This window comes from Chiroxiphia lanceolata, chromosome 7 (genome assembly GCF_009829145.1).
Source record: "Chiroxiphia lanceolata isolate bChiLan1 chromosome 7, bChiLan1.pri, whole genome shotgun sequence".
NCBI lineage: Eukaryota > Metazoa > Chordata > Aves > Passeriformes > Pipridae > Chiroxiphia > Chiroxiphia lanceolata.
The window spans coordinates 30,664,888-30,689,085 of NC_045643.1; the positions used below are offsets into that span (position 1 = coordinate 30,664,888).

General features: G+C 46.1%; 1 protein-coding gene across 1 annotated transcript; it reads right to left on the reverse strand.

Annotated features, from left to right (window-relative positions):
* Nucleotides 1-1,048: 1,048 nt before the first annotated feature.
* On the reverse strand, nucleotides 1,049-11,818 carry MARCO (macrophage receptor with collagenous structure). The gene is made up of 15 exons (XM_032693365.1): nucleotides 11,624-11,818; nucleotides 10,471-10,572; nucleotides 9,861-10,088; nucleotides 9,403-9,438; nucleotides 8,148-8,192; nucleotides 7,691-7,798; nucleotides 6,302-6,409; nucleotides 6,138-6,182; nucleotides 5,467-5,565; nucleotides 5,318-5,371; nucleotides 4,264-4,308; nucleotides 4,022-4,129; nucleotides 2,734-2,775; nucleotides 2,251-2,424; nucleotides 1,049-1,955 (listed from the first exon to the last, which is right to left on the reverse strand). Exons 1-15 carry the CDS (start codon nucleotides 11,736-11,738, stop codon nucleotides 1,825-1,827), a joined length of 1,440 nt encoding a protein of 479 aa, XP_032549256.1. The 5' UTR covers nucleotides 11,739-11,818; the 3' UTR covers nucleotides 1,049-1,824.
* Nucleotides 11,819-24,198: the final 12,380 nt, after the last annotated feature.

Genomic DNA, 24,198 nt, shown 5'->3' on the forward strand with positions numbered 1-24,198 from the left:
GGAGTAACTCCACAGCCGGAGTTACTGAGGACTGAAACTCCCACAACCTAAGCCATGTCCTCAAACCGAGATCACTGCTCTGCTCTTGGGCTTGGTGTCTTGCTGCACGTGCCATCAGGATGTTCAACAGAATAAAACACATTTTTGTCCTTCCCTGCAACACATGTGGGGTATCATGGAAAAATCTCTGGCTGCATCACCAGGCCCCTGTGGCTGCCACTGCCCTCCCATTCCTGGGATCACAGAATCACAGAAATGATTTAAGTTGGAAAGGAACTTAAAGATCATCTAGTTTCAGTCCCCTGGGCAGGGTCATCTTTTACTAGACCAGGTAGCTCAAAGCCCCATCCAACCTGACCTTTTCCAGGCTGAACAGCCCCAACTCTCTCAGCCTGTCGTCAGAGGAGAGGGGCTCCAGCCCTCTGGGAGACCATCTTCGTGGTCTCCCCTGGACTCGCTTCGGCAGGTCCGTGTCCTTCCCATGCCGGGGGTCTCAGAGCTGGACGCAGTGCCGTAGATGGGGGTCTGACAAGAGCAGAGCAAAGAGGGATGCGCAGGAACCGCGGTTCCCCTTGGGATAAAGCAGCGGGGACGAGGAGGCAGGAGCAGCATCCGGGCTGAGCCGAGCCGAGCCGAGTCGATGCCGCGGACCTCCCGCGGTGGCTTTGCGGAGCGGGCGGCGGCCCTTGAGCTCCCCTTAGTGCCGGGAAGGAGCATTTGAGATAACCGGGAGCCGCGGGCGGGGATGGGGATGGCCGCGGGGAGGCTGATGGGTCCTGGGGCGGTACCCGCGGCTCATCCTGCAGGTCCCACCGCGCCGCTGGCATTCCGTCGGGATGTGCCCAGCCGTTCTCCTTGACTGGAAAACTTTATTTATTGAAAGTAAATTGCATCAATCGCATAGGAGCCAGGAAAGCCCAGTCCAATATTTTCTCCTTAATATATCTACAGATGTGCGTGTAATTTTATTTATCTGTTCATTTGTTATTTATTTAATTATTTATTTTAAATGCCAATCAATAGCTTATTCATTTCTGATACACCATGATTTGATATGTTTTTTATTTGTCATCCTTTTGCTTTACTTTTGGATCACCTAATTTCTAAAGGTATTAAATGCTTAGCTTTATACACCAGATAAGCTAAAAGGTATTGCTCCTGGAGACTGGTTAGGAAATACTGACAGAGAAGGCAAGGGACTTGGCTAAGGTCAAAAACAAGGGCTATGCTAAACCAGGATAGTACGGTACTTAGATCCTAGGCACTTATTTTTGCACTTTAACCTGTGATCAGCATCATTTCCGGAGAGTATTTATACTTGCATGCCAGAGAGTTCATCTGATGATTTCTGAGCATCTGCTGTCTTGGGTGTATACACTCCCTGGGGGGTTTAGGCTCAGGTTCACAATCCTACTGTGATGAAAATGGACTAGTCAGCTCAGCTGCAGAAACTCCCTGTTTCTGCACACTGAGCCTCTTCTCCTACTGCACTAACCTAACGTGGACCATCTCCCCTCTTGTGCACTTAGAGGTCACACACTTGTAAGCTCCTGCAGGTGAGCTGATGTCAGGTAGCTGGAAAAGCTGTGAACTGGCTCACATGCCTGAGCACCAACTGTTTGGTGACAGCTGGGATGTTTCAGGTTACCTGTGGGTCTTGCAACCGTTACTGATTTACGAAAAATTCAAATCTCTTTGTCAATACTTTCATGACCTGGTAAGGAGACTATATGCACAGCCTGACAAAATTGGGTTTGCATCATGAAGAAAAGCCCCAGAGAGAGTAGAGGTGGCAGCGGCTCCCAGGGCAGCTTCTGTGTCCCATCAACTGCACTCCACTCCAGCATCCTCACTGTGGCCGCAGTTGTGTGAACCCCAGCTGTTCTTTGAACAGTAGATAATTGAACTTTCAGACCCACTGCAATTTACTTCGTCAAGCCAAATTGTTCCAGTGCCTTTGGAAGATGAAGTAAACAAAAAAAAAATGTTGGTCAAGAGAAAGGATTATGCACTTTTTTTAAAGAGACCCCTGTAAACAATGGGTATTTGTTGAGTTGCATGGTTGGCTTGTTGGAAATCAAGCTTTAGGGCACAGTTCAGGCAGCACTTGACATGTAGCTCACTCATCCCAAGAGGAATGAGCTGCCCTGTTGAGATCCTCTTTGCTCTCCTGCTGCTCGTGTAGGTGACACTGCTGTATGTAACCACCCATGCCAGGCCTGGGGATGTGGAAAGTTGTTGTGGACTCACCTCCACCAGCTGTGAAAGCAGAGACTGCATGGCTGAATCCCAGCATTCGGCAGACTACAGCAGCCTCTTGCAAGGTCCAGTGATCATCACATATTGTTCCCCAGATCCCTTGGTATAAGACTTCCACACGGCCCCTCCTGCTTCCTCCCACGATCCGTATATGATTGGAGTCGGCTGGCAGTTTAGGGGAGAAGAAAATAACTCTGTGGGTCATACAGACATAAGAACCACAGATGCAGTGACCACCCAAACCAGAGGGATGTTCCCATCTCCGTGGCTGTACCCACAGTGGGACTAGGTTACCGGTACAATTCAACCCCCTCCTGCATCTGGAGACAGCAGGCTGCAACTCAGAGCACAGACCCCTTGGTTCTGGTAGCTGTGCTGTGGGTTAACCAGGGTGAGCAGAGGGGAATGTTGGTCCTGATCTCAGGTAGCTTCAATACCAGAAGGCAAGTGAGAGAAGAAGTGAAAGTCCAGTACCTTCTCCCTTTTCACCTTTGCTCCCTTTTGCTCCTGGGGAACCTGTTCCAAATTAAAAAAAACCAAACATTTGACAGCTGCTTACAAAGAAATCCAGTTATTATCTTGTTCTGGATACTTGTATGAGTCAGAGATGTGAAGACTCCCTCCCATTGTGGACAATGAAAACCCTGAAGTGACTAAGGGTATGTAAAAGAAATGTGGCAAGAAAAGTACGAGAACATACAGCAAAGTTTTCCTAATGTGTGACGCAAGAAAAGGGTCAAAATCCCATCCACTCACGTGTGCAAAATGTATCTCATTCCCACTGCTACCTGTAAAATGACCTCTGATAGCCTTTGGGCTCTCCAGAAGCAGGCACAGTATCTCCTAAAGTACTTGAATGAAGATCTACATTATGGGGTTTGTTCTCCAGGGACAGCAGAAGGTTGCTCCCAGCAGTCCTCCACATTTCTGTGCAGCATCTCGGTCTTGAGAGTAGGGGTGTTTGAAAAAATCCAATGAGCTCTTCCCCCAAAAGTTACCTCCAGAAAGCCTTTACTGCTGTCTCCTTCTGGGGACCAGAAGATGAGACCCACCCAGAGGGCAGTGCTTGTCCTGGAGCAGCCAAGTTACAGTTTTCCCCTCTTCCAGAAGCAAAGCTCCAGAGGAGCCTCACTTACGATCTACTTTATTTTATTTCTGAGGATTTTACTATTTACTATTCTGTGTGAACAATTAAAAGAAAAATCATATGTAGCACTGGTTGCTTCCCATGGCCTGTTATAACTACTGTTTGGGGGTTTTTTTGACTACAGGTCTTAGGGTTTTTGGAAACCCATGTGATGGGAAAGGGGGGTAAGGAAGGAGAGTAGCTGTAGTGCTGGCCCTTTTGAACAACTTTTGTGTCCTACAATTAGCATGGTGTAGTTAAATAGCCTCACTATTAGGTGTTTACAATTTTGTGTTCCTGAGTGCCGTGTTTATCTAGGATTTATCTCCATGACATGGCATGCTGCAAGATGTCTCTGCACAAGGCAAAAAGGGACATTGCTTGTTCCAGTTTTTTGTGAGATCAGTGATTTGAGAAAATCTAATGCATCTGTTACTTGCATGTCTTTTAGCACACCTCCCAGGGTGTACCTGTGACAGCCTGCACATTCCTCTTCTGGGAAGGCTAATCTGTCTGTTGAGTTCCTCCAAATGAGCTCTGTAACACGTCTCAGAGCACCTTGTGCCAGTCTGAGATCTACAGTCCGGAACCCAAATGCACCATCAGCTCCACAGAACCCTTGGCAAACAGTCTTACCAGACAATCCTCGGTCTCCCTTGGCTCCTTTTGGTCCCAGTTCTCCTTTTTGACCCTGAGTGCCAGAATCACCTTTGCTTCCTTTTTGACCAGGTAGGCCTTGGATGCCTGGGTGTAAAGCAAAAAAGTAATTGCCTTTGTATCTTCCCAAGGAAAGAATGTATTGATGCAGAAAGGCGGAACATGGCATTTAAAGTGCTTTGCATCATCAGAGTAAGTTATGCTGTAAAACATGGGTTTACCTTTTGGGCCCTGGTCTCCCTTTTCTCCCTTTTGCCCTGGAAGACCTAAGATCATCAAAACAAACAAACATACATACACTTATAAAACTAATATTTATACATTTATAAAAGCTTATGCAAACTAGTATTTATGCAGGATTTTAACTTATCTAGTTTAGGTGTCTATTCTGTAGACATCTATCTCTGAATTGGGTGTCTTATTTCACATCATACTCAGTGCAGACCATGTCAAAAAAGAAAATACAGGCAGTGGAGAAACATCTTCTCTTGAAGTAGATCAACTCCTGGTGATTTATTTCATATCCTAAACTCCACTGATGGCATAGAGACTCTCCCTCCAGCTGGACCTTCACTAATCATATAGACAGCCTAGACATGTAAATTTAGGTGCATCAGACATATGCAAGCATGTAAAGTTGGGCCAGGTGACTCTCATCCCTGTCAGTGAAGGTAGAAAGGTGCAGCACTTGGACCTTGGTTACATCCTGAAGGCCATGAAGTTGCATGCACTATATAAATTCAGGATTTTAAAGGGCTGATTCAAGAGAAGTACACCAGAATAGGTTCGTACAGCAGAATGCCACCCTGTTGTTTGGATGCCTGGGACAGAGAGGTGACCTTTTTCAAGTGGAATGTCACAGAAAAGGCCTCGTTTGTGTGCCCTAAGTTGGCCTCTGAAGACACTTCATCCTGCAATGCTACAGAGGAGTCCAGAATGGATGCCTCCTTCCCCATCTTCCCTCCAGCCAGTAAAATTTGTCTTTAACTCCAGATTAGGGAGGATGTTGTTTAGTTCATCTTAAGATGATGCTTTGTTTGTGTATTTTCTATTTATACAAAAATTCAGGCAACATCACCTCCTCACACATGTTACAGAAGACAGAAACAACTCTCTGGTAAATAGCCACCCCCCAGCAGCCTGGCAGAGGCCCAGGACTGCCATGGCATCCTGAGATGCACTGGGGCTCCAAGAACAGGACTTAACTGACCTCCTCCTTTCCCATGCCTGCATAATGACGATTGTTGACCCAAAACCTGTCTTATTCTCCTTTACCTCTTACTCCTTGTTCTCCTTTTTCACCTCTGAGTCCATCAGTGCCTGTTATTCCTAAAATTAAAAACAAATCAATAAGGGTGAAGCCATCATACAAAGTGAGGCCAGACGAAGAGCTCAGTGACTTATAGGTTTGCGTAGTGTTATACCTGGGCTACCTTTGGGCCCCTGGTCCCCCTTCTCCCCTTTCTGACCAGATCTGCCTTCAGGGCCAGGACTTCCCACAGTTCCAGGCTGTCCAGGTACACCTTGAGGTTGAGTGAAAGCAGCACATATGAAATGTAACACAAAACTTGAAGGACATAAGAAGAAAGACAGTTCAATCACCATCCCCTGCACTGTACAGACTGAGTTGACCTTATGAAGGCAAAACAAATGCTGGATCTGTCCGAATCGCAACCCTCCTCTGGCAGCACTAATCTCAGTGCAGCAGGGAGTGATGCTCTGCAGTGAAAGGTTGTATGGACCCAGGTCCTTGCAGTCTGTCAGACTTCACATGCACAAGTGCTTTCCTAACAGAGCAGCCAATTTCTACCCTTGCATGTGCACACACATCAGGAAGGAGACACAGCCCTCCACAGCTCAAGACCCTTCTTTCCCTCTCAGTCTCCTGCACAGTGAGTGGGGCCCGGATGAGGCAGCCAGGGCTGCAGCATGAGTTTGCACAATGTTGGAACATTTTCATGGTTTCTTCATCTAATCATCATCTCTTACCCAGGCTGGGATCTAGGCTGGCTGCAGTTTTCTTCGTCATGAAGCACCATCTAAAAGAGATCAGTCCTATATCTCTAGAAGAACCTTCACCTTCTGTACTGCTTACCTGCCTCTCCTTTCTGCCCAGGAGGTCCAGGCTTCCCCGTGGTACCTGCAACAACATCCTGACATCAGTGCTGACAAGGCTTAGCCCAGTGCTTCAGTTAGGGCAGCCCTGCACCACAGCATGCGAGTGCTGATGGTGGGTCACACTGTGGCCTCTGCACTTACCATTGAAACCCGGCAGTCCAGGGACTCCCTGTTGTCCCTGGGGACCTGTGGGTCCATGTGATCCAGGGTCTCCCTTCTTGCCTGTGTCACCTTTCTGTCCTTGGACACCTATCAAACAGCACAGCACACACATATAACTTAAAAAAAAACCCCAATTGTCTCTGCAGCCTGTGGAGCACCTCTGTCTAGCCACACCAGTAACAAAGTTTGGCCTCACACTGCCATCATTCAGTGGCATTCCTGTAAAGCTGCAGAAGAACAGGGCTGGTCTTTTGGATCCACCTCTGACTCTGTCAGACTGCCTGCGCAGATGTTTGTTTGACCTGCTGTTAAAGACTTGCAGTGGTGCTGATACCTCTCCAGTCTATTCCTTAAGTTATCCCTACCACTACAATGTTTTCTCCTTTAGTTAAATATCCTTTATTGCAGTCTGCATCCTTCCCTTCTCCTAGCCACAGTGGAGATACAGGACAGCGCATTCCTGTGCTTCTAGAATTATCTCCCCTTAGCCTTCTCTCAGCAGGTGATAAGCATGCTCCAAAAGAGCTCAATTACTTAACAGTGCCTCACTTAAAGTCTTACATCTCCTTCATCTTTCTGCTCTAGAATTATCCCGAAGTTCTTGCCTTTAGGTATTCCTCCTACAATCACTTTTCTGGAGCAACTTGTGCTAATGAGTGCACTGCTGCATATGGGATCTGATGGAAGATCTGAGGAAGCTCTTATCAATCTGTCCAACTGTCCTCCCTGCTCTGCACCACACACATCATCTGCTTTCTTTTCCTATCTTGCTTTCAGCCCATGTGGGACCACTGAGTAACAGCTATCCAGGAGATGCCCACTAATGCATGTTACATGGGAGAAACACATTGCATAACTTTTCTACTTAAGGTGTATAAAGTCAGACTTATGTAAGATATAAAGCTCTCAGAAAGAGGTTTCACTAAAATGATGACTAACATCCACATGCTTGTGCATATAAATTATATTGTATTATTTTATATCATGAAAATCCTACTGCAAACATTGTTGCTTTAATCTAGGCGTGATAGATAGGCTGATAATTGAATATCTGTGGCTTCATTAGACAAAGGTCACTCTATAAAAATCTTCCATGGTGCAGAGTCAACATTTTGCATGACCCCTTCCCCCAGCCCTCATTTGGGAGCTTTGCTGAAACATGACACGAAATCAAACCCCTTCAGGTCAGGTTAAGTGTCCTGTTTATCCAGGACACTAATTGACTGGCAAGCCAGTCAATGGCTATGTGGTCAGGGCTACATGGATTTTTATGAAATACTGACCTATGAAGCCTTCTTCTAGTGTTTCATGTAGAATGAGTTTAAACAGAAATACATGTGAGAATCTTAAGTAGTGAAGAAGTCTTACCTGGAAGTCCCATCTGTCCTTTTTCTCCTTTCACTCCTGGCACACCACTTGAACCAGCAGGACCAGGAGCTCCTTTGCTCCCCTTCTCGCCCTGCGGTCCATGTAAGCCTGCAAGGACAACACCACTTTTCTGATGCTCCATTGGATGCAGTGCCTAGTGAATGCCAGCAGCAGAACATACAGCTCATCCGCAGGCAGGAGCCAAACTCCCCTCTCCATGCACTTGACAGCGTGAAATTGGCCCACTGTGACTGTTGCACATTGACTTTTAAAATAAGATTTTTTTTCCAGCTAAGTTTTGCTTTTGCTCACATTAGTTCTATATGGGCTTATATTTCATTCAATGACATTCTCACTTACTTACACTTTCACTGAGGGCAAGACTCCCCATAAAATCATCCATAAAGCCACTTTATGTCCATCCATAGAAGTAATTCAGGTTTCAGAAAAGCCTTACCCTGGATTCCTTGGTCTCCCTTTGTCCCCGGTGGTCCCCGTAGCCCTGAGATATAAAATATATGTATCAGTTGACACGCATCATCTATTCCCAGTAATGGCTGAGAAGAAGAGATGAATTTTTTAATCATCCTTCATGCACCAGTTTTGGTCACCAATCTTCAGCTGGCAGGGACCAGCACAACCGCTTGGGTAAAGTCCTTGGAGCTTAGCTGAGTGCATGGCTGGGCAGGGGCCAGCTGTCATCTAGCCAAGCCCAGCTCATGGGGACCATTGGGGAGGTCTTCTGTGAAAGTGCACTGAACTATTGGGCTCTGATGTGTAATAAACAGTTTGGCAGGAGGTGCTGTTTCAATGTTGTAAGTGAAGCCAAGAAGATATGAAAAGATGATTTTAAAAAAAATTATTTTTTTTTTTCAGAAAAGCTCATCAGTGTAGCCAAGAAGTAGGGATGGATGAGCCACAGACCTGACCCAAGAGGGGCTGCATCTTAGATCATCATCATAGAAGCGTAGAAACTGTTGCCTAGTTCGACCTCTGCTCAAAGTGGAGCCAACATTAGATCAGGACTTGCTGCATCCTCACAGTCTGGAGACATTTATCTCCTGCAGCAGATGTAGTTCTACCCGAGCCCCAGGTACCCAAGGCAACAGCTTGTGCGTTGCTGTGGAGAACAGCCCTTGTGCCCAGCTCATTCCTAAGCCTGTGCAATCGTTTTCCTAGGGACAGGGTGGGCAAGGCCGCATCTCTGTCACATGCAATATTCAGCTGTGGCTCTACAGGGCAGGGACTGGGGAGGCCTCCCTGAGTTGTCCTGGAGTAAGCTGGACAGCATGAATTCCTGTGTCTGGGGCAGAAAGCTCAGCTATCTGCTGATTGTGGGATGCACATAAACCCCCTCACTGGTCCTCTCTTGTGTCACATGGAGATTTGGGATGGTTACTGCAGATAATGATCAGGTACAGCTGCTCCATCACCCCTGAGTTTTTCTGGTGGGGTGTCAGTGAGGAGGCAGAGACAAAATGCTCGTCCGTGGTGGTTACCAACCTCTGCAGGAGCACTCGGGCCAGCCAAGGCTCCTGGAGGATCAGTCAAAAGGTACAGCAGGTCTCCTCATGGCCAGGGCTTTGGGTGTGTGCACATTGGGTAGGGTCTGGGTCTAGAAACTGAAATCCCAGATCCTCACTTAAAGTCTCTTAGATGAAATAAAGAGAAAGATTTAAAAAGGAAAAGTTGCAGCTCATTTATCAACATACCTGGGGGACCAGGATCTCCTTTGCGTCCAGGAGGACCTGAAAGAAATATTTAATGGATATTTCTCAGTAGTCAGTACTCAGTGAGGAGCATAGCAGTATGGGATTGACAGGCTTGAGGTCTGGGCTGAAGATACCACCCTTTCAGAGGAAACTCAGAGTCCAAATCTACAAATTACAGGAGGGGAGACGACCCCAGAGCCACATGTGCAGCTGCAGAGGGGATCCGGGGATCTGCACAGGGCAGTGCTCCAGCTCCTCCAGGTGTGTCCAGATCCCCGGCCAGAGGGTCTGGAGCCAACTCCAACCCTGGGCACTGGCTCATCACTAACAGACAGGAAGACCAAATCTTGCCCTAGTTACTGGTTCATATGAACCAGGTTTTTGGCCCAGCTTTGCCAGTGGTGCAGAGGAGCCAGGTCTCTCCACTGCAGAGCTAGCATGGAGGAATGGAGCCATACCTGCAACCAGGGTGATGTTGCTCACCATCATCATCAGGTTTGCATTGCTGCTTTTGATTATGGTAATTTCCTCTTCTACGCTTCTCCTCCAGTTTTCTTCCTGTCCCAAGTACTCAGCAGAGCTTCTCTCCGAAATCAGACTGTTGGCAAAGGAGCTCTTCAGAATCTCTTCTGTATAGGAGGTATTTTGCTCCTGAAATTTCCATATCTCTCTCTCCATCTTAAACACTGAGGAAACAAAAAGCCCATACAGTGAATATTCCCTGTCCGGTCTGGCTGGGAAATGCCTGTTTGGCAGAGCAGTTCCTCAGCACCTGGGAGAACACCTGGGGATAAAGACCACCCCTGTTTGAACCAGAGAGGTGATTTTCGTGTGCCAGTCCTTGCTGCAGCCAGGAGTGCAGCCGGGAGTGCTTTTGCAAATGCAAAGCACATGTCTGGGGTGGGGGAATAGTTTCCTGCAGCAGCTGCTTTGCCTCCCAGTGTGCGAAGGAGCCTCTGTGCTCCCTCAGAGGTTTCTGATCTGCGTGCTCATTCCCGCTCGCCCACGCCCCGAGAGCACCCAGCAAAGCTCTCTTTTGATGCCAAGCCCATGGTAAGGTAGCATTACCTTTGTACACCAGCAGCCCCTGGCCGGCCGTCAGCAGCAGCAGGTAGATGCCAAGGGCCGTTCGAGCACAGCATGTGGATGGCTTCCTCTGGCCTTGAGGCTCTAAAAAGCAACAGAAGTAGGGTAGGCACCCTCCCACACATGCTCTCCCCTATAAACTCTGCTTGCTTCCAGCCTTTCAGGTTTGACCACAATAAATTAGCAGTGTTTTCTAGCGATGGGGAGCAGAAAGATCCCTCTGTGAGAGTGCTTGATCCTGTCAAAAGGCAGGCTGCCTTCCTCTCCTCTGGGCTTTGCACTGCAATTCACTTGGCTGTCTTTTCCTTAGCCAGTTTAACCAGCTCAATTCCATCAAGACTTAATCCAGCCTATAACAAGTATGAATGTGGTGGTTCTCCCCTCTCTGCATCAATAAACACCTTGTTTCCATTGCTTTTAGTTGTCCCAGGCTGCCATTCAGCATTCAGGCTGCTCATAGCAATGCCCTCTCCTTCCAGAGTGCTGCATACCTGTGTTTCCAACAGTGATGCATGTATGCATCAAAACTAATGAAAAATCAATAATAAACTGAACTGAAGAACAAATGGAGACAAGTCATAACATGTAAAACAAATCATTATCAGCAAAGTGTAAAAGAAATAAACTGCTTTGTCAAATTTTGCCCTTCAGGAAGAAAAAAAAGTATTTCAGAAGCATTAATAACTACTTCAGACACTCAGTAAGTTACCCTTAATTGAATTTTTTTTCTTTTTCAAAGTAATGTAATCAGGAGTTTAAAGTCTTAGTTAAAAGAGTACAATGTTTTAATTGGTTTTACAATAGAATGGTTTAGTCAGCAATGAAATATTTATACTCAGCTAAAATTCATAAACGTACATTTTTATTGGGTCTGGTGATTTTAATATCTTAACTATTATGACATGAAAGTTTTATTCAAGAAAATTAGGCATTTTCTAAAACAGGAAAATAACTAATTTTTTTCTGATGATCAGCATCAGCTTTTGGCTAGAAAGGACATTTTGACAAACTTCCATTCTTAAATGGCAGTTAATTTACTAGCAAAATCACTGTAGAAAGTATTTAATATGCAATATTTCATTTTTATTTGTTGTTTTAGACCAGATAAAATCCATTTAATAAAAAGAAATCTTACCACTTATCTGAAAGGTTGTGGTAGAAGCTGAGGCAAACCCAATCTTGTCAGAAATACTGAGACTGTTCATATCACTCAAATTTTGATCTTCCCCGTATCTTTCTTTAGTTTTCATGACAAATTTCTTGTGGCTAACCTAAAGCCTTGTCCGATTATGGACAATAAAGAACTGAAGGGATTTCCTCTCTGTCTCCTGATTTGATATGCTTTCTGATATGCATTTCCTATCTGCTCAGTTTTTATAGACTACTGAGAACTCTGATGTGGTAATTTGAACAGTTCCTCAAAAAATCCCACAGCTAAGAAATTCAGCTGTTCTCGTGTTCTCACTTGGAGTCCATGGAGCCTTGGGCAGGATCCTGAAAGTCTCAACCAGGAGTTATTCAACATCTCTGCTTTACAGCACTGTTAGGCATGAGATGGACATTTTGTTCCTAACACAAGTAAACCTCCACATGTAGTCAAGAAGATCTTGACTACAGTGCAGTGTTAGCTTGGAGATCCATCCCTAGAGAGGGGAAGTTAAGGACTTTGTAGTAATGAAACGAGCAGTAACTTGCACCAAGATGATACCTTAGTGATGGTGCATTACTGAAGTCAAAGAAGGGAAAGAATCAGGAGGAGCTGTAAAGACAAACGAATGATGGTGGGGCGAGGGATGCTGAAGACTAAATGCTTTTGGGATGGTATGGAGAAGACACTTGCAGCCTCCTTGCAGTCTCTCCAGCCCCTGCTTCCTCCCTGATCCATTTTTCACACCCAGGGACACAATTTCTACCTCTTCACTGTTTCTTTGCTCACATGCTGTAAAATTCACCCCTGCAGATCTTGCCACGGTATTTTGCGTTTTGGCATCTCTGTGTCACTTTTGGTTTCGATTTTGCAAAGCAAAGTGACTCACCCAAATCCACAGGCAGGAGCTGTTGGTAGGTGCTGGGAAGAGCCCTCCTCATCCATGCTGCCACCACTATGTGCTGCCCTCTTCGAGGTGCAGGGCAGTCCCTGGCACACAGTTTGCTCCTGGGCTGCAGGTCTGTGTTCATCTCTGAGGCTGCTGCGTCCTCACTGCTTTGCTTGGCCATGGAGTAAAGTGTGGCCTAAGCTTCAGGTAGGGGTGAGCTGGAAATCCACACCCTGTGTGCAAAGTGAAGCCCTCTGTCCTGCACCTGATGTACAAACCTCTGAAAGACCTAAACCAAAAATATGTGGGGATTTTTAAATCTACTTCTGTGTTCTCCTTTTAAATGTGCTTGTGCAGCTGTGAACTGGTTTGTCACCAGCAGGGAGGAAGAGAAATCCTTCATTATCATATATTCTGCTACACTCCATAGGAATTGGGATAATTTGCTTCCTTGTGAAGGGCTCAGATATCCCTTTGAACTAGGGTGACTTCAGAGGTTATCACCGAACAGGTGAGCCACAGCAATGACCTGTGCATCCTCTACCTTCATGGCATCACCTCCTCACTGGGGTAAGGGCTTGTATCCAGCCCATTTCTAATGGTTTGTGGGGTCCAGCTGAGCACTCTGCACAAGCCTGAAGCCATCTACTCTTGCTGGCCCAGGTGATGAGTTAGGAATGACTGCACTTGTGCTGCCAAGTGGATGTTTATAGGGATGGACGTGATTCAGGTGCACTCAGGGAGCACATTTACAGCAGAGAGGCTTTTAACAGTACTTCTAGTCAAATCCATTTTACTTCAAAGGATTAAAAATAAGCTGGCAACTGTAGTTCTCAAAAGCCCTCCTAAAGACAAAAGGTGCAATAAGATCTTTGTGCTGTCCTTCCCTGAGAAAGAAGTTCAGGGATAAGTTTTTGCACCACTGATGGTCATGCTGTGGCCATGCCACTCTCAATGACTCGGATGGCATGGGTGCAAAGCAGGGGTAGACACCCTTGATTCTGACAGCCCTGATCTTCACTGCTTCAGTGTTCAACATACAGTGCTCCTTGGGGGAGAAAGTCATGATCCCTCTGACTGCAGTTGCCTACCCAGGTGGTCAAACCTTTATTTCTAGCTGATGTAGCCTCATGCAGCTCTGTGAGCTGCCACATTCCCATTGCTCAGGTGAGCATCTGGCTGCCTGGGAGCGCTGTGGTGTGTTTCTATCTGGGTGTCAGCCTCTCCACATAGGCAGCGGATTTCCCAGTGCACATGGGGATCTCAGCCACACTGTGGATGCCAGAGATAATGTACCAGAATGCTGGCTCAGCCTTTGCGTGTGCTCCTTGCTCCTGCTTCCTACTCTGCTTTCTTGATGCCTTTCATTTCTCACTGCACCATCACCGGCTGCAGCAATAGGTCTCTGATTTTGCAATCAGGGTTACTAAATCAGGAAAGAAAAAAAGAAAAGAAACTGCTGATTCAGTGTAATCTCCCTAGGTTGATGTTTTGCTGAAACAATGGGATTATTAATAGAATAAGTTTCCAGCACATTATGAGACACGTCTGCTGGGCCATCAGCCTTATCCTTTGGGCTCTCTCAGAGGAAGCCCCAGTCCCTCTCCTGCATCCCCTGACATGTTCTGCTGACATTCAAGGAAGAGCTTGAAGTCCTCTGGCTCATCCCTTTCCTTTCTGCACTCTGATATCAGTGCCTCGTGACAGGCAGAAGGTGCTCCCCATGCTTTCCCTGTAAATGTGCGCCACATATAAACCAAGTTTTATAAACAGATGCCTCAAAGTCACGGGCCTGGGGGGAACTGCTGGTGGAATGAAAAGGAAGTGGCCTGAAAGTGACTGGTGGAGGGAAAAGTCCCCAGCCATACCCACTACCTTTCTCATGTCCTTCCACCACTGTTGTCTGCTGCGAGCATCCGCCACCATCAAGAGCTCACGATAGAGCAAAGAGATGTAACACAAAACTCCAACCTGGCAACAGCCAAACATGGTGGTTCCCAGCAGTGGTACTGCCAGGGTACTTGGGCAGATGTCAGCCTCCTCAAGATAACCATTTATCCTGAAAGAGCTGAAGTTGTGATTTGCTGAAGACACCCAAGCTGAGAGATGCTTCTCCATTTGTCCATAAGAAGGTAATTTTTCCAGACTCATCTATTTGATTGCAGACTGTCTTGGGCATAGATATGCAGAATTCAGAAGGCTTTCATGCCCCTCCCAGGATGAGGAAAAGAGCAGATGATGGCACAAACAGGTCCTATATCAGGTGAGCTGAGACAGGAATCTCCACTATTTCTGCTGTTGCCTCTAAACTGAAGTGAGAGTGGCAGCCAGAAAAGGTGACAGTCTATTCCTTATCGCAACACCTGCACTCATGTTTCTGCAGATGTGCTCCAGACCAAAAAATAATTCTGCCCACAGACCACACTGCTCTTCCACAGAAAAAAACAAGTAGCTGGGCTTTGACATGTGACACAGCCCATACATGCCCACTGCAAAGCCAGCAGTGACCAGAGCTGTACAGTTGACTCCCTCAAAGGCAGGGAGACCCTGCACAGAGACCTTGACAAATTAGAGGGCTGGGCAATCACCAACCATATGAAGTTCAACAAGGGGAAGTGACAGATTCTGCACCTAGGATGGGGCAACCTTGGATGTTCATACAGACTGGGTAATGAGATGCTGGAAAGCAGTGCCAGGAAAGGAACCTGGGGGTCCTGGTTGATGGCAAGTTGTATCTGAGTCAGCAGTGCCCTGGCAGTCAGGAGAGCCAACCGTGTCCTGGGGGGCATCAGGCAAAGCATTGCCATCTGGTTGATGGAGGGGATTGTCCCACTCTAATCTGCACTGGTGTGGCCTCACCTTGAATGTTGTGACAGTTTTGGGCACCACAGTATAAGAAAGATATTAAGCTATTAGAGAGCATCCAAAGAAGGGCAATGAAGATGGTGAAGGGCCTTCCCCCCACTCCTCCCATTTTACCTGATTTTTCAGCCTTTTTCTTTGTTAAATGAATAAGATTGTTGAATTTTGAAATATGATCTCTTGTGGTAGATTGACCACAGCCATCAGACAAACACTCACCCAGCTGTTCTTTCAGTTTTCCTTCCTGAAGGATGTGGAGAAGGTAGCAGGAAGGTGAGAAGACTCATGGGTCAATGTAACAACAGTTTAATATGGAAAGCAAAAGATGCACTTGCAAGCAAAGCAGAAAGAGGAATTCATTCTCTACTTCCCATCAGCAGGAAGATAGGCAACTGCTTCCTGGGAATCAGGGTCTCAGCACGTGTGATGGTTGTTTGGGCTGACAAATGTATGAATGAAAAACTTCCTCCTTCTTTCCCTGAAATTCTGACACTGAGCTTGACGTCACACGGTGCAGAATATCCACGGGATCTGTTCGGGTCAGCAGCCCCTGCTGTGTTCCCTCACAGTCTCTTGCCCAACCCCGGCCTGCTCCCAGCCTTGACATTGTGCAAGCTCTGCTCACAATAGCCAAAACGTCAGAGTGTATCGACAGTGGTTTAGCCCCAAATCCAAAGCACACCACCATACTGTGTCGAGCTGCCGTGAGAACGTTACCTTCATCCCAGTCAGACCCAGTGCAGCTTTCCAGTATGACAGTGTTTATGCTAAAATGCCTTGTTCTCCCTGAGGAAGAACCAAGGACTTTGATGCCCATGGACATCAGGAGGCACTACTGAATTCAGGGGATGCCAAAGGAGGATGTGAATGATCTGCACACCAGCAGCTCATGGAGATACCAGATCTGGAGTCTCCCTTGTGGGTGCCCCACTGACTGCCCAGCTCAGCCCTGGTCAGCACCTGCTGAAAAAAAGCATATCTAGCTCTAAGGGCAAGAAATGGTGCATTACATGGAGAGTTTCGATGCAGAAGAAAGATTGAGGCCAATAGACAAATTCTAATGCCAGGGCATTAAAACAAACCTTGAGCCTCTACTCCTATGGAAGCAGGGGCCTTGTTGTGAAGCCCCCCATGTCCCTGAATGGCCAGACCTGTGCTCAGGGGGTCTGGCTGCTGCAGTAGCACCTGGGCACTCCTGGGACTTTGGAGAAGCACTTGTGCTAAAGCAATAAAATCCCCAGCACTGCCTGGCTGATATTTCTCCTTTCTAGCTTGATGGGTTGCTTGGCTTTGTTGTAGAGATTGAAAACAGATTTTCTTTCCCTTCTATGAGTTATGTTAATTCGTGTTTCATCAGAACTTGCCTTCTCTCCTCCTTTTTTTTTCCCCTTTAGGCTGGATCCAGCTGCACCATGAATTCAAGGAACCACCTGCAAAATATTTTAATGACTTCAACCTGCTCTTTGAGGTGAATTAATACCAGAGCAGCCTCCACAGCATGGTGAAATAGTCAGGCTTGGCTAAGCAGGCCACCCTCAAAGCCGAAAAATATGTTCTACAAGGCAGACGCTCCTGACTGGCAACTTTGTTTTCAAGGTCTTTGTATAGTTTCTTGTTCCTCACCTGAAGACAGTTGTCCCCTATTCGGGTAAGAGCTAATCCTGGAGACTGGATGTATCTCAGACCAGCTTAGAAACAGGAGGGATAACAAGACACGCAAAAACCAGCCACACAAAGGATGGATCAGATCTGTTAATGGTCTGCTATAAACAACGCAATTACAGTTGAAGGGAGGCATCTCCCAGGGCTTGTTCTGCACGTAGCAGCTCAGTGCTGTAGGGAGTGATCAGCTGCTCTCTAATGCTTCTCTTTCTGGAATGCTTTACTTCATCCCATGCATTCAATGAGGCAAAAAAGACTTCTCCAAGCACAGTTCATAGTGTAGCCATGTCCCCACATGTCCCCATGTCCATCCCTCGGGCTTTTAAAATTCAAGAGCCATTTTAGATTTGCTAAGCAGCTGCAGGTGCTGTTGTGGTCATTTCTAGCCAGGTGCGTGTCCCTCAACCAACCAAGCCAGGCAAAAATGTCTTTAATCTGCCCTCATGTTTTTTTCAGGAAAATCTCTGGGATTATGTGAGGTTTGGGGCCATTGTATTTTTAGATATTAAGCTAGGTAGGTAGTCAGCACATTGTTCAGAAGGACATTCTTAAAGAGGTTTATTATCAAGTATTGTCCTTGCACTGGGGCACATCCCAATTAATTACCTGCACATCAATGCATCACTCTGGATTTATCTCAGGGTAAACATATTAAGGAGCTAATACTTGGGCTTCCACTAAAGGACGCCACGGGATGGTTTGTCTCTGATAAGGTTTCTGGCACAAATTTCCATGTCCTGAATGCTATTGGCAAACACTTCAGCTTGAAAATCCATTAACCTGTAACCACCCCATGCCCCTTATGCAACGAATGCGGAGAGCAAACATGTGTGTGAGCAGCTATATACACAGGCTTGAAACTGTCACTGACAGCAGTCCATACAGAATTAACTCAAAGCAACCGTCCTGTAAAACATGTGTGCAGTGCTACGAATTAAAGCTCAGACCCTAAAAATGCTGCAGACTTCCCTGCTTCTCAGTTTTCTGCTGTCCCTAGAGAGCAACAACCAGCCCTCCTGTTAAATCGTTTCCCGTAATTGCTATGGTGACACTGGGTGCTTCAGAGACCCGAAGTCATGACTTTTCCCCTTGAATTTCCTTCCTTCATCTCCTGTCCTCTGTTCTCACATCCCTTTGCTGTCCTCCTGTGCAGCTCCTCTGGGTGCTGACATGATGGTGTTGCTCCTGTCTGCTCGGCGCAGCTCTGCAAAAAACCTCGATTCCCTTTCGGTGACTTTCCTGCTTGCCAGTGACAGCTACGTGTGCCTGAGTTTGCTCAACATCCTGCTAGGAAATGATAAGCTTAAGAGTGAAATTCCCAGCACCAGCACGTGGGTGGGGGTAAGTGACAGAAAAGGAAAGCTTCATTGCCATCCTCCAAGGCACAGCACCTACATAAACCACAGTCAGTTTGCAATCACTGCATTTCTCCCCACAGATTTCACCTTTATATCAGTCTGAGTTGTTATCTCTTAATTAGGGCCAATAATTAAGAGATTGACTACTTTTTCTCCATTATGGTCTTTAGCAACGATAACTAATTCTTAATTAACTCTTTTGATTCTCTACTATTTCTCAGTGTGAAGGTGTCTGCCTCAGGAAATAACTCAGGGAAAGAGAACAAGAAACTGGTGAAAGATGGAAAGAGCAGGGTGAAGCATCTGATGGGGTGAAGCAGAGACTCTGGTCAAAGTGGTGAGAGGACAGTGCAGTGGGTGCTGCTGGCTTAGCGTGTCAGTCCCACAGCAGTGAGAACAGAGCGGAGTCTCCGGGGCCATCAGTAAGGCTTGTTCTTCTCCTCATGGGCACCTGGGTGGTGTGTTAGGACTGGAGTGTGTGTGCAACCTTTTGAGTTGCCTTCTCACCAGCCCTCACACTGGTTCTCACAGTTCATATTTTCTACAGTGCTTGAAAGGCAAGTGTCATCACTGCTTCTTTCCCATGCAGAAACAAAATCAAAGCTCTGGTTCAAAATTCTCCTCTGAGCATCTCACAAAGTGGTCTAATGTTAGTAGCAGGAGTGACTTAAGATGGTGTCAAGAGAGCAAAGAAAATTACTTTTTTCTTTTCATGCTTTCAGATGCTTTATTTCTTTGTAAGAAACTGAGTGCAAGTGTCAAATACCTGGAATCACACGATGCTCAGACCTTGCCAGTGGCTAACTTGCTTGAGGTGTGGGCAAGTATTTCTAGGGGAAAAAAAAATTCTTTTATGCTGACCTTGAGGCTTTTGTGCCTCTTTTCATAATCAACACACACCTTATTCTGGGAACTAGCTTGGAATTCCCTTCCTCCTGCTACACTGGCAATGACAGATCAAGCAAAGCTGAACTGCTTTGATTGCTTTGATAAATAAAACTAGAATTTGCCCCACGGCCCTGACTCTTGCCTAATTCCAACCTTTCCCATTGAACAGCTTTTTTTTTTTCTTTTTTTTTTCTGTTTTTCACCAAAGTAACTGGAAACAGTTCCCTCTAGGATTCTCACACTTGAATATGAGTTAAAGACCTAAAAGGCTTGGGCAGAGTGGCTGGAGCCGTCAGCCCCATTAATTCAGGAGTATTGCTGTTCTCACATACCTATGGGTATTTGAGCAGAGTTTTGACAGAAATTTGATGGAGCCAGGCTCTTCTCAGTGCTGCCAAGCAACAGGAAAAGAGGCAACTGGCAGAAACTTTGCACAGGAAGTTCCACCTGAATATGAGGAAGGATTCTTTACTGTGTGGGTGACCAAGCACTGGAACAGATTGGCCAGGGAGGTTGTGGAGTCTCCCTCACTTGAGATATTCAAGAACAATCTGGGTGCAATTCTGTGCCATGTGCTCTAGAATGAGGTTGGACCGCTGGGGTCCCTTCCACCCTGACCCATTCTGTGATTCTGTGAAAAGGGCTTCTCATGCTACAACCTCTACATGTCCTCTGTGTGTTGCCTATGAAGACAGGTCCATATGGCAATGGCAGTATGTGGCAGTGGTAGAGCAAACAATAACCAATTGTCATTGAAGGCTGGTTCAATACAGAGATGGTAATCACTGAAATAAAAAAGTATGGTTCTTAATAAATTCCCTCTGTCCTAACCACCAGGGAACCTGGCAGAAGGCACAATTTAAGCAAAAACAAACATCAGAACCACACATGTATGTGTACTTTAAAAGAAAGGAGGAAAGGGAGAAATCAGTTAGAAATAGGTTTTCATTAATCGGTCAAATACTTAACTCTAGCTCAATAAAATAGTAAGATTGGCCTGCCATTATCTGCCTTTATTAATAAGTCAGGTATCTTTAGTTCAATACAGCACTCCTGATGACATGGAGAAATTCTACTTGGAAGCCACTGATTTACATTCACCGTTGTGTTCAAACAAGCTGAGCTGGTGAAAATGTCCATGCTGTAGGTTGTTTAACCTTCCCAAGGTGTGTGCAGATTTAGGGTATCACTCAGAGGGTGTTGGTTTAAAACAGCACCTTTTGGAACATGTCAGCAGGCTTTAGGTGATGCAGGACCATCGAAAGGCATGAGAGGAGCCACAGTCAAGGTGAAGATGTGGAGCATTTCTGTGCCTGCTGTTGCAGTCAGTGGGGCAGGAGAACTGGAGGACATTGGCTGACACACCTGTGGAGCTGTGATGGTCTCCAAAGCCCTTCTTATGCTCCTCAAAGCTCTCCTCTTCAATAATGTTGGGGCCACAGGAGTACATGACCAGTGTCTCAGATCTCGCTTCCTTCTCAGTGAGGCTCCAGCAGAAGCCCTGGCTGACCTGACACTTTTGGGGCTGAAATCCAGGGGTCAGGAGTGTGCAAGGGGCTCAGTGTGTTTGCCAGCACTGGGCTGGGTGAGGGCTGATAAGGGAGGTCAGCCCAACCAGATGGATGCCAAGCCAGTTAGCCTGGCTCCTGCTGCCCTCCCAGCCACATCTGAAAGGGATTTGCAGAAGCCTTGCAACTGAGGCTTCAAGACTCTCTCCTCGCCAAAAACATTAGAAAGACATGGTAAAAAATTACACCTCCTGGTGTCAATAAAGTATGTAACAATTGCAGTGTATTTCTGGATGTCCTAATTTCTTTAATTAAATTGCACCAAGTGAGCAAGCTGGTGAGCAGCTTTCCCTGCAATGCAAGTGCATAGCTCAGTGAATTGGACCAAGGTGCCACATGTTAATCATTATAAGATTTTGTCTGCACAACATCAGTCTTGCACAGATCTACTTATGAAATCATACCTTTCCCATTAAGCAGTTTGAGTTCTAAAAGCGAATTCAGATTGGCTTGCCATGAACCTTTGTACAGGGCTAAGGAAACCCGGGAGAGATGGCCCCGTTTTAAGTAATGAAAAAAAAAAATTAACCTCACTTCTCTTTTGTGGTGCATTGAAAAGTCTCTGCTTAAGTACTGTGGATTGATGGAGTGGCCTGAGGTGGGAATAATTTTAAAAAAGATGTCAACATGCCAATAAATGTATGTGCCAGAAATAAATGCATTATATGTTAGTCCATCAGAACAAGCTAAAGAAAGGTGTTCTTTTATGGAGAGAGACAGTCTGATAGCTCACATCATTAAGGAAAAAAATTATCAAAGCAGAAATGAGCTCAAGTTTCTGAAAGTCATCTCACATTCAGAGCTCATTCCCTCTACCAGACAAGGGACGGATATTTGATGAATAAGATCCAGAGGAGATCTCAAATCTAGGGAGAGTCTTGGGTGTACGTTTTCCTTTCACTATCCCCTGCTTTCCCTCCATAGGTTACCCGAAGCTCAGGATCAGAAGTGGCCTTTCAGGAGTTGTCCCAAAACCTTTCCCCCAGATCAAAAAGGAGAATAGCAAAATCCTAAAGCAAAATGAAAATAAAGTGGATCAAGGTCACAGATTTCATTCTCCAGCTTGAGATCATGAAGATCCAGACTAATGACAAGCAGATGGGAAGTTAGGCACTGGTCTAAGTTGGCTGCCTTTCACAATAGCAGTAGGGCTTGGTCTGTAGTGCAACATGTTTCTGTTGGAGGCATGCTGGCTGTGGAGAAAAAACCATTGCACCTCCTCACAGAAAGCTGAGCCAAGAAAACTTTTGGTTTAGACAGTGTTTTGTCAGCCTAGCAACGTTGTTAGTAGAGAGGATACAGCCCTGATGGCAAGAAAAATCCTCACTTGGTACATGCAAAGGTCTGATGTGATGTCTCCAGTAGCACGACCTTATCAGGAGATGATTTGTTGCGCCAACAAGCTCTCCTTTGGTGGTCTGCATGGGGACCTCTAGCTGGGAATGAGCATGAGCAACTGGTGGCAGGAGCAGGGAAGACTCACACTGTACCTGGCTCTCTGCTCTGTCCCCAGGCACCAACACAGGCAGTGGGGCAAGAAATGGCATCGTTTGTCTGGGTTTTGTCTGTTTTTTCACAGATAAAGCCCTCAGCAAGGATAACTCCTAATGCATTTTGACATGTGAATAACATCCCTGGAAAGCTCTCCGGCAGTGACCCATTATGGGAAGGGGACAACAATCAGCAGCTCATGGTGGGTGTTGTATCATGTAGACTCTACTCAAAGTTCAAGTCCTCAGTGTACTAATAAGAACTCTTAAAGTTCATTTGTCACACATCAAAGAAAAAGAAAGAAAAAGAAATAAAATATTTTTAAAAACCCATGTAGAGATATCTCCTGTCCTAGGAAATAAACACATCCCCGTCCTGTGGCATTGCCCCAGACTGGCAGCAAGCTCACATTACTTAATTATGATATGTTGCATACACCAAATAGCAGGGGACAACCCCCCTCCTTTATTCTCACAGTCATATCTGGATGTGTCTGCCTTGCAGCTGTTCAGAGCACATATATCAACACGTCTCAGCATCCCAGTACAAGCAGAGGTGCTGGAGATGCAACTCTGGAGAGAGAAGCTGCAGTAGGGAAGACCTGATTTTACCCTTACAGTGCAGAACCAACTTCTTCCCTTCACAGGCTGGTTTCCTTCTCTTTAAATGCAAGTTTGGTTATAGTTTTTTGCAAGGTTTTCCCCTAAAAAGCACCAGCTGCCCTTTTGCCTCCACACCAGTTCTTGCCTGTTGCCATCCTGGACCCAGTGCAGGGAGGACCAGCTGCTGTATTGCCCACCAGCAGGAGAATGTGGATAGCGAGAGGAAAAATGCCAGGAAACTTCAACACCTCTGAGAAATCTGGTCGTGTGCATCCCAAGCACACGCTCCTGTTCTCCTCTGTTTATTTTTTCCAGCAAATGGCTCAAGTATACCTTCCAGCTCTGTCCTGGGCTGAGGACAGAGCAGAAAATCTCCAAGTACAAAATAATTTTTAGAGATACAATTATTTTTATAAAATACTGAGTATTTGGAGGGGGGAAAATGTGTGTTTTACAGACTACTGAATCACACAGTCCTACAGGGAAGAGCCCAGGAATGTGCCTCCCAAGCCCATGGTAACCAGAGTCACAGCCGCTGTGCCAGGCAGACCCAGGGAAGATTCAGGTCTGGAGCACCAGGATAAAAACCCAACTGGGAAGCCCAGGAATGAGAGTTTGCCAATGTTCCTCCTGGCTTTAATTAAGCTCATTGTCATTTTGGTCAACTCCCACTCCCCTTCCCTCCCTCTCTCTGTCTTTTTGCCCTGAAAGTTTGTTCAGCAGATTGTTCCCAGCTCTCAAAGCTGAACTTTTAATTAAAGTCATTCAGTGGTTTTGAATGACTAATGACCTCTTGTCAGGTATAATGCTACAAATAACAGGCAAATGACCTTCCCTCCCACTCTTCATTAATACACTGTTATTTTGTTCTACTGCCTGCCCTGCCAAGACTCTTCCTGCTTCAAAATAACATGAAGATTGAAAACCTCCTTGAAATACATTTTAGTTAAGTGCAAAGGGCACAAAGAGGCCCACGGATGAAGATGCACCTTTACAGGCCCACCTTGAAAAGCCTGGCTATGGAGGGATATAGATTATAAGCCAATTTTCAGCAAAGAACAAGCAAGTCCTGTTGGATTTCTAACATCAAGGTCTGTCTAATGGGCATTTCTGTCCATCACTGGACAGCAAGTGTCTGATGCTGACTGGGTGAGTGCAGCTCAGGTTTGGATATCCCTGAATCCTCCAGGGATAATCAATAAGGCAATAGGAGGAAAACATTTCTACTGGATCTACAGAAAGG

Excerpts from the sequence above, each read along its gene's own strand:
- MARCO (XM_032693365.1), bottom strand. The coding sequence starts at position 11,738 with ATGAAAACTAAAGAAAGATACGGGGAAGATCAAAATTTGAGTGATATG. Across the intron at positions 6,410-7,690 it reads AGGACAGATGGGACTTCCAG|GTGTCCAAGGACAGAAAGGT; the intron begins GTAAGACTTCTT and ends GCTGTTTGATAG. Across the intron at positions 5,566-6,137 it reads TGGGCAGAAAGGAGAGGCAG|GTGTACCTGGACAGCCTGGA; the intron begins GTAAGCAGTACA and ends CTCAACCTCAAG.